Source organism: Quercus robur, chromosome 1 (genome assembly GCF_932294415.1).
Source record: "Quercus robur chromosome 1, dhQueRobu3.1, whole genome shotgun sequence".
Classification (NCBI taxonomy): domain Eukaryota; kingdom Viridiplantae; phylum Streptophyta; class Magnoliopsida; order Fagales; family Fagaceae; genus Quercus; species Quercus robur.
The window spans coordinates 22,214,396-22,225,017 of record NC_065534.1 but is presented as its reverse complement, the minus strand read 5'-3'; the positions used below and the strand labels follow the sequence as shown (position 1 = coordinate 22,225,017).

Here is a 10,622-nt window from a genome sequence, read left to right as displayed (position 1 = left end):
ATTGATATTAAAATTTGGGTTAGTTAATTTGTCGGGAGAAAATTTGGTGTCATTGTAATATTGTGGGGACTAGGGAGGCTGTTTGTAGCAAAAGGACAAGCAGGAAGACCTAAAAAAGCTTACTTATGTACAATGTTCTAATTTCTAATGGCCGGCATTTGATGGCATCAAATACATTTTTTTAATTATACTTTTGACCTTTTAGAACAGGCGGATCTATGATTAATAAATAAAGCAGACCATCTCCAATGTCACCGGCCAATCATTGCCAGCTTCCAAACAGAATTTGGCAAATTATCGCTGACAACTGTCATATTGGTCCTGCCAAAGATATCTCTAGCATCAAGTCATCGACCACCTGATACATACAACTAGTTCATATTTCAAAACTTAGTCCAGACTTCTTTATTTTCTTAAATCACCAATTAGAATGTGTCATATTTGATCTCAGAAGACAATGATTTATCTCTGGTTTGTCATCTGGATATGCATAAATTCTTGCTTCACTCAACAGTATTATGACCCATCAGATTGCTCTTCAGAACCGCGCAATGGTTCAAGATACGAATGCCAATATTCCTTCCAGAATGCATGCATCACATTCCTAGTCTACAGAGCTAGCAGATATTTTCAGACTATTTCAAGCATCTCAGACTTGTTCAACTTGAACTCCTCCGAGGTGCTTCAACAGAACAGTGTTACATCTTCTGATGAGAGACTTAAACCAGATAGAGAAGTTCTTGTTCCAATTAACTGTTTTTGCTCAGACCGTTTTTTTCAGGCAAATGTCAGCTACAAAGTCCTGAGCAACACAATATTTTCTGAGATTGCTTGTGGAGTTTTAGAGGGGTTATTAAAATCGCATTTCCTTAGTGGGGCAAACCCATCTCAAGGAAAGGAGCCCCAGTTTGGTTCTGAACTTCAAGTGCCATTGAGATGTGCTTGTCCTGATAATTTCACTAAAAGTTAAAGAGTGATCTACCTTGTGACGTACCCTTTTATAGAAGGAGATGAAACAGGTACATTGAGTAAGAAATTCAGTATCTCTCCTGAAGATTTATGGGTTGTTAATCATTTAGAACCTAAGCCAACCGTTTTTCCAAACACAGCGGTTTTGATACTATTAACAAAAGTTCCAGTAATGGATTTCAGTGTCCCAGATCCTCCACCTCCAACTCCTGCTTTTCTTCCCACAATTTCGAACGAAAAAAAACCAAAAGCACAAAATCAAGGAATTTGTATATGGCGATATCTATTGCTGGTGCGATTCTGGTACTTGTAGCTTTGGTTGCATGTGGTATAAAGGCATTAAAGAAATTGAAGGGCGAGAAGTTCATGTTTAGAAGCTCTCTAATCTCTTGTTCACAAGTTAGAAGCTCCCCAAGGTCTGCAAATTCATGTTTATCTCCGGATATTCTTGTTGAAATAAAATACTCATTGTTCATGTACAGCATAGAGGACCTCAAGAAAGCAACTAGAGATTTCAGCGAAGAAAACAAGATTGGCGGCGAGGTCTATAAGGGGTTGATCAATAATGTTGAAGTGATGATCCAACCGACAAGGTTTGAAAACACCCGGTGGGCTATTGATTTACACTCAAAAATTAATCACATCAATATTGTGAATTTACATGGTGCTTGTTATGGGAAAGTGACTTTTACTGTTCTTATCTTGTGTTTGAGTTCCCTAGCAACGGCTGCTTGAGGCACTGCTTGTCTAATCCTCTCCAGTGGCACAGGCGGACACAAATTGCTTTTGATATTGCAACGGGGCTTCACTATCTACATTATTGCACTTTCCTCCCCCTTGCACACTTGAGCCTGAGTAGTACAAATATTTTTGTGACTACAAATTGGAGAGCAAAACTAGTAAATATTGGAACCAGTGCTGCTGTCGGCCTGTGAAAGAAATGGATAGTAAAGATAGTGTCAGAGGATGGGTTGCACCAGAGTACCTTCATCATGGCTCAACTTCTGAAAAGGTAGACATTTTTGCCTTTGGAGTTATTTTGCTTGAGCTAATCTCGGCATGGGAGGACCTTGACGGAAAATCATTCAAGGAATCCATCACATTCTTGGGAGGAGCTAGTGAAGGTGGTTGTTTTGAAAAATTGAGGAATTTCATGGATCCATCTTTGAAGGATGATTATCCTCTTGCAGAGGCTTTATGTTTAGCTGTTTTAGCCAAGGCTTGTTTGGAAGATGACCCTCTGCATAGGCCAAATATGGATGATATCATGAAAGTCCTTGCCAGAATGGTATGACTATCAATTACTAAATCATTAAGAACCAGAATGGTAAAACATTCTTTAGTTATTAAATTTATGCACTGTAATATTATGGATATATATAGGGCCGGCTTCATACTTAGCATTACAGGACCTCAAGTGTGTAAATTGTAATATTTGGAAGTTAAAATTCCTCTCCCTCTTCTTAATTTGTACAATTTATCTCTATTATCTAGGAACTCCATCAGATTATTTATTCATTCTTATATGCAACCAAAAGTTCAAATTCATGAACCATGTTGGAATTCTTTTGCTAAATATAAGAGCATGCACGGTGCACCAGACATATAAAAATAGCCTGCTAATTTCTAAATTGGATTTGTATTATAATTATCACTTAATAAGCCCAAATGTTCTTTGCTAGTGTCCTCAAAGAAAAGGATCCAAATTTGTTTGGAAGATTTGAGAAATATTTTAATGGAGGATATGATTTGTTTGATTCCATTTGTATTTTTTGACTGAATGTGACATATATATATATAACCAAACTCTACGCATATCTTCGTTGTTGACTTCTTGCTGTACTGTCTACCAATGCTTTTGTTGGATCCCATTCATTTTTGCTTGGACACAATCTCTTCCCCTTTTGCTTCATCTTTTAAAAAACGAAAAGTCGGAAGGCACAAAAATTTTCATACACTCTCTCTCTGCCTTTGAAGTGGGCTCACTAGAATTGTGAGAGTGCATGTGAAATTTTCAGTGCATTCTGTACAACCTCAAATAGTTATTCTTTTCAAGTTGAACAGAAGCAAAGACAAATTAACTTTTATTGTGCTATGTATTGATAAAATATATTAGGATATTTCATAAATAAATAGATCATATATGATTTTGTGGAATATCATGAACTATTGTGGTTTTGTAATACCATAGGTTACAGTTGTTTTCAGGTTACCAACAAAGCCTAATATCTTCCTATATATAATATACTATAAATAATTCAATATAGCAAAATGTAACCCTTTGAGACTTTCTACTATGCACATAGGGTTAACCATGTCAATTTCATTTTTTTTCCTTTAAATTTTAACACATGTCATCGTATGATTTCTGGTGTGGCTTGCTGTTATGGTTAATTACATTCAACTGTTCTTCATGGAAACGAGTCTTTTTTTGGTGAGGGCTATGTTACCTTTGCTCCAACTATTCTCCCATATTGGGCTCATCCCATTTTTTGAGAGAGCTTCTATATATTCACCATTTGTTACTCCACCATTAAGGCTGAGAGGAATTAAATGCATTTGAAAACTCAATATTGCCTTGTTCATGGAAGATTGGAAGGCAAAATTTCCATAGCTTATTTTGTGAGGCCTATGATTCCGTGAGGGGTAGGTAGCAAGCTCCTTTTGCTATTAAGTCTACCTTTCTTTCCCATGTTTTTATTGCATGCATTTGTTTTAAGTAACAAAGAATGTAAATCTATAAATTTAATTCATTTATTTAGGTATACAAAACAGGGTAATCTATATGTACCCGTCAAAGCTTCAAGACCCAATTCCTATATTTAACCATCACCATATCCCTACTTCTGAACTATAAGTGGGCTGGGAACCCTAGAATGTGACTAAAAATTACAAGGTAGAGGGTAATAAACGTAAAAAATCTCTGTTGATGAAGAAAATTCGCCCATTATTTCCAGCCTAACTCTCTGTTGATGAAGATTTTAATCGTCTTTGGGATCACTTGGTCTATAAAGATGCACCATTCGCTTGTTTATTGGTTGCAGTGGTCTTGCATTAGTATCTGAAGCCTGAAAAAAGAAAAAAAAAAAAAAATCAAACAAATAGCATAACTACAAGAATAATATATATATGTTGTACTTTCGTAATTAAAAATTTGGGACTGATGAAACTTGTATTAGAAATGGAGGGTTTGAGGACGTGAGAACCCTACCTCATTTATAACTTTTGTCAAAGTACATCCGTTGTTATATATTTTTATTGGATTTTTTTTCCATAAATGCTTAGATTGTATATTCTCTTACAACTAAATTGCTTACAAAATATCAAAATAATTCATTAGTAACAATCTTATAATTCTCATGTATAAGATATTTAAATTTTAAGGTTTTCTGTGATTTAAAAATTAAACACAAAATATGAGTTCATATATTCAATAATAAATAAGATTTGGTTAACAAAAAATTTGGTGTGCATGTAAAAAATAAAGAAAACAATAATTCAAATGTGAAAATTTTTAAATATAAATTTAACTCTAAATTAATGTTACATTATTAGACATTAATAACTTTTTTGTTAGATTATTATTTTAAAATTTTCGTAGTCGGATTGTATGTTTTCTATGTTACTTAAGCATATCAAATTTCATATCAATTAGATATTATTGATTATTTAATACATACCTTTTTTTATATATATAATTTTATAGTTACAAAAATAAACCATAAATTTTAACATTTTATACATGAGATATATAGTTATTTATATTTGAATATCTTGATATTTTGTAATCATGTATGGTATAAGTAGACAATGTGTAATCCAAAAGTGAAATTATAAAAAAAAAACATATCCAATAGAAAGTTATTAAACAAATCTAACATTGAAAAAAAGTTACATTAAATATAACTTAAACCCAAATCTAAGACACTATCAAAAAATGTCTCATATTTAGTAGTAATAGTTACTCACATCATGAACAGCCACGCGAAGCAACTTCACTTGTTCTTGTGTAACAGTCCTCACCTGATGAGTTAGATGAGAATTAGGGCAAAATTAAGTTACATCTTAGAACAAATAATGTTAGTTGAATGAGTTCTTGAAGCAAACCTTTCCCACAATGGTCCATGAAACATTTTGAGTACAAGGGGGAATTGTAAGAGAGCCTTGATATCTGTAATACTTTCTACTGCCTATCTTTATATTCCTTGGGTCAATCAATCCCGCCACGCTCTCTGCTTCATTGGTGTTGGTAATGGCTTCTAAATGATCCATCAACTGTGAACAAACCCAATACGCATAAGAGAGAGAGAGAGAGAGCCTACACTAATCTTAATATATGAGGTTCAATACATGCAATTTTAAATTTTTTAAATACAAGATAAATTAGAGACATGATTTGAATTAAGAACCACATATATCTTGGTACTATATATGATGAATTAACAATTATCTCAAAATTTTTAAGTAATGGAAAGTAATGAGTTTAATTATTTAACTATTATTGTAACATTTACTTACCGATGACAAGAAAGAATCAGGACGTCCAATCTTGTACATGATTCCAATCACAGCAACTTTTCCATCCGAGCTCTCATGAACCAAATGCACCTCAAGATCAAACTGCCGGCCATCGAGTGTGTGTTCAGAAGGTGAATGCCAGTGGCACTGTTTGAGTACATATTGAGTTTCATTTATTTGAATGTATCCTGCACCGCCTTCCCATTTCAGCTGCATTCACAAACAAAGAGAAGTTAGTTGAAAGAAAATGAGAGGAAAAAAATAAATAAGTTTGCCGATTTCATACTTATTCCTTATGGTCTACACCAGAAACCAAAATCTCACCAAACCCAACTTTCAACTACACATTATTTTCTATAATAAAATAGCGTAATTAACAATCGATAGGGTCATTGTCGTTAAGGTAATTAGATGACTTAGAGATGATACTAAATCATTATGAATTGACATTGGAAAACATATAGCCCTATTGATTTGTCTTCTAGTTGGTGGATTCACATTGATTTTTCATATGCTTTTGCTAGTTGTTGAAAGTTGTAATTAGAATTCTCGTTTTGCTTACCATCATGTCATGACCTCTATTCTTAAGGGTGGCATAAGCGGGCTTGTAACTCCTCTTAAGTCTCCCCAAATGGGACACCACTTCAACCCTCTTATTCAACAAATCAATTGGAGATTGCATTGTTCCATGTCCGCACATGCTCCATTCGGGTCGAATCTCTCCCCATCGAGAAGGTCCCTTTTCACTTTTCTCATCATAGTTAAATTCTCCCTCATCCTCTGCAACCATTAAGCATAACAAGAAGGAGACAATATATAAGTATCATAACAGCACAATTTTACGAAATAAGTGACAGGGTCTAATGGCAAAAACTTTAAGTAAAAAAAAAAGCAGAAATAAAGTACCCTATGAGCCTATAGTTAGTGTAGAAAAATAGAATTTACTCAAATTTCTAAAACGCATTTAAAAATGAAAGATTACTAAAAAAAACAAGCTAGAGTAAAGAAAGGTTTTGAAGAAAGTTAAAGAAAATTAATGCACTGTTTAACTTATTCTCCATGTCATTTATGTCGCTTACATACATGCATGTTTCGTTTATTGAAAACAAAATAAGGATTTCAATGCATGTGAAGTGTGGCAGCCTTACCAACTTCTTGAGATGTTGCTGGGTGTGTATGCAAAACAAGAACAATGAAGAAGGCACAAAAGAAGATTCGGGTTGCAAGCTTCATCTTTTTGGACTTTCAAGTTTTTTGTTTTTTGTAGTATGTGTGTGATGGAGAGAAGATACAGCACTTGGCTTCTTATATAGGCATTAACTCTGTAATATGAACATAGAAAAATCAGTTTTGACATTAAGTGACATTGATAGTTTCTTCATGTACGTAATGTCCATTTCAGCTAGCAAGTTTGAACACGTTTTGGAACACGAGGGGAAGTGTCCTCTAATTAACCTTGTCCTTTTTTGCAATGCTTTAAACGTAGCATTTAGAAGACGACCAGGTGTCTTTTTGTTGTTGGTTTTGTTGAATTATTCTTCAAATGTGCTGGGGAAGGGTCCTTTTGATTAGCGTCCATAGTGACGAATGTTAAGTTGAATTACAATGGAAGGTTTGAATTTTCTTTTTATAATAATACAGCCCATTCACATCTGCATGAAGCAAAACATTCAAATCATCAGAGGGGGAGACATCAATATATATTGTAAAAATAATAATAAATGCAACGTGAAATGAACTTGCCTTTGATGTGAACTTCTCTGAAAAACTAAAAAAAATTGTAAGAGTAAAAGCATGTGAGTTGGAAATTGACAACGTGGCAAGACAATAATATTGTACATGTGATTGTTCCTTCAAATAATATAGGAGGAGAAACTTTATATATATTACAAAAGAAAAAGAAAAGAATAGGAGTAACATTGAATTTTAGCTATCAACTCTTTGAATGGCCAAGAAATTTCAATTTAGTGGTTGAATATAGAGTCCAAAAATCATCCAGCCACCAAAGGTCAAAGTGAATTTCAACCTCATATCTGGTTACTGTAGTGTGAACTTTACGGTTGTTGAATGTTGAAAATTACTACTTTAGGAAGTCCGAGAATTATCCAAGCCATTTCTAGAAGAATTTCGTGTTTGGGACAAAATTGAATAGGGTTTTTCTTTGAAACCCCTTCTGTATCACTAATGGAAGCTCCCTCCTAGCTAATTTCTTTGGATTCTGTGCAATATTAAAGTTTATTCATTGATTAGATAATTTTAGATGCCATAAGAAACAGAAATATTTTCTGATTAAAAAAACAAAGACAAACATTTTGTTGTACTTATGTATTACATGTTAAAAAAAATGGCAAACTTTATATTAATTCAAAGTCATACATATGACATCACAAATCCAAAAAATTCAAGTTAGACCGAATAAGCATTTATGGACTCGTGGAAGGGAACTATTCAGCCTATTCTACGCAATCGACCAGTTTTCAAACGTAAGAAGTTACGTATAGTTTTCTAAAGTTCATAAGTTCACGAACCATTAATTCAATATGCAAGTTTCGAAGCTGCAGAAAAACCCATAGTCAAGAATTTGGCTTCTAGGACAATAATCCGTGGTACATGGTTGAAATGCAAACATAATGCAAATGTGTAATGTTGTCAATGAATTAGTTCATGTGATCTTATTCTTCCTTAAGGAAATGATGAGATCAGAAAAAAAGTTTTACATATATCAATGTTTTAAACATGTAGTGGTTGAACCGACGTAAATGGTGATGTTTAGACTTTAGACTAGAGTATGGCCTTTTTAAATGCACCAAAATCTTAATACATATTTTATAATCACGATGATGTAATACTTGACCAAATTAGTCAATAATATGGTATTTGTTTCATTAGAGTTATTTATTATTGTTTCACAATGGTGGAGTGCAAATCTCATTTTAATTAGAATAATGATGAGCCCACCAATTAAAAGTCCTAGAACAATTCATTGTTTTGGAAACTTTTTGTGGAAGAAGTAGAAGCCATACAAAATTTTTCCATAGAAAATGAATTCTAAGATGCCATTATTATTAACATTATCTGTTTTATCAATATATAATTAGAATAGATCCTTTTATTACTTTTCTTTTTAGAGAATCAGAACCTTTTATTACCCACTTTTCTATACTTCCAATTAAAAACTAGAAGAATGATTTTATTTGCTTTTCGAATGTGAAAACCATTTATGGGAGGCAAAGGTTCATACGTGCTGGTCTTACCTTCTTGCCTCTTCTGCCATTGTAGGAAGATTAATTATTGAATAATGTTAGAGATACAAACTATTTTACAAATTACTGATGAGTGATTTTTTTTTTTTTTTTGAGTAAATATGATGAGTGATTATTGATAAATGAAAAAAATAATATTAATGGTGGATTTAGATATTTATTATTTTCTTGCTACAATGGTAAAAAAAGGCATACTATTTACTTTTTTACTTTTTTTTAAAGAAAATTATGGGTTGAAATTATATATCTGCACCTGCGCAGTCACCACCAAGTTCCAATCACATATCAAAGCATGTACATTTCTTTTATTATTAAAAAATAAAACCATATACATTTCTATATATGAGGGCAATTAAACTTTTATTTTTACAAAAATAATGATTAATCCTTTCAGGTAATGTATTAGATTTGTCTTATGTAGATCACTTGCCTGGCTTATGATTAAAATTACATACAGAAGTTTTCAAATAATAATATACAGAAAACAACAACCCCAACAAAAATATTTGGCAGATTTTTCTTTTATCATTTTGTTGGGGTGAGGAGGGTGGTTAAGAAAAAGTGTAAAACAGAAGAGGATACGGTCAGTTTGGGAGACCTACGGGCTGCGTCCTTTAAATTGTACTAGTTTGAGACTTTAAGGGGCGTGAATCAAACACATCACACCAACCCCTTCAACAATGACATTTATTTTGAATCCGTACGGTTGGTGTAGTGTTTTGTTTTTTTTTCCACTTACACTCATTTTATATCCAATGTTTTATAGAATATTCACAATTGATGCTTTAAAAAAATCATTTTAAAAGATGGAAAAAATATGTTCACATTTAAAACATGAAAAATAAATACAAAAAAGCGGAAATAATAAAGTAGATGTGATAACATATATTGTTACCCTTTTTTTTGTTAACCAATAATCCCAAACAATCTTAACGTATATGGGAGGCTTGAATCTTGAAAATTTTGTTAGGATTAATCCTCCTCTAAGGATAACATTTCTTATCTCATTTTTCATTTATTATATTGTTTTGGGAAAGTGTATACTCTATTTGTGCTTATCTACGTTTCACAAGCAATTGATAGTCACCCACACCATACTATATATCTTTAGTCCTTCTACTACATATGTATGTGTTTGTGTGCGTATGTGTATATTAGACTTGTAATTTTAATTTTTGTTAGCTTGATGTGTTAGATATTTGGATGAAAACTTATTACTAGTTAGTTTGATAATTGATATATTTGTGTTTTTTATTAAAAAACATTAATTTTTAGCTCAGTTAGTTTAATTTTTTATTAATTTGTATATGAAAACCTTTTGTAGAAAATAGTATGAGAGAGAAGCATAGAAAAATTAATAAAATCTTAAATAGGATCTCAATTAGTAAAATTTAAATAGAAAATTATTTAGCTCAACTTGCTTACATAAAAAAACCGAATGGTGTCTTGGTTTGATAATAAATAGTACAATAATTAAAAGTTGACGTCATAAGTTGAAACTCTATCCCAAAAAATAAAAAATAAAAAATTATTTAGTGATTTTGCATTTAAAAAAAGTAAGAAGAATGAATTAAAATTAAATTAAATTATAATATCAAAAGTTAAATAAATAGTATATTGCGTCAAGAGCTAGCTCAATTGAATGTAAACTATAACACAAGATACCACATTGATGCTTACAATAAACTTTGACTTTTTGCATTTTTTTTAGATGTGCTTGGCATTGTCGGTTGTCACACCTAGATTTCGCTGTAATTCAATCCACATTTTCATAGAGCTCAATAAATAAATAAAAAACAAAACAAAACAAAACAAAAATTTTCCCCTTAAACTTTGAATTCACTTGTTTGGGTGTGGAATCTGTGGATGCGC

General features: G+C 32.3%; 1 protein-coding gene and 1 pseudogene across 1 annotated transcript; one reads left to right on the top strand and one right to left on the bottom strand.

Annotated features, from left to right (window-relative positions):
- Positions 1-295: 295 nt before the first annotated feature.
- Positions 296-2,263, top strand: LOC126713803 (protein LYK5-like; annotated as a pseudogene).
- Positions 2,264-3,697: 1,434 nt separating this feature from the next.
- LOC126725643 (alpha carbonic anhydrase 7-like) lies at positions 3,698-6,783 on the bottom strand. Its single transcript, XM_050430455.1, has 6 exons — positions 6,636-6,783; positions 6,050-6,267; positions 5,488-5,697; positions 5,077-5,244; positions 4,939-4,992; positions 3,698-4,037 (listed from the first exon to the last, which is right to left on the bottom strand). The coding sequence occupies exons 1-6, from the start codon at positions 6,718-6,720 to the stop codon at positions 3,951-3,953; spliced, it is 822 nt and encodes a 273-aa protein (XP_050286412.1). The 5' UTR covers positions 6,721-6,783; the 3' UTR covers positions 3,698-3,950.
- Between the last annotated feature and the right edge of the window lie 3,839 nt (positions 6,784-10,622).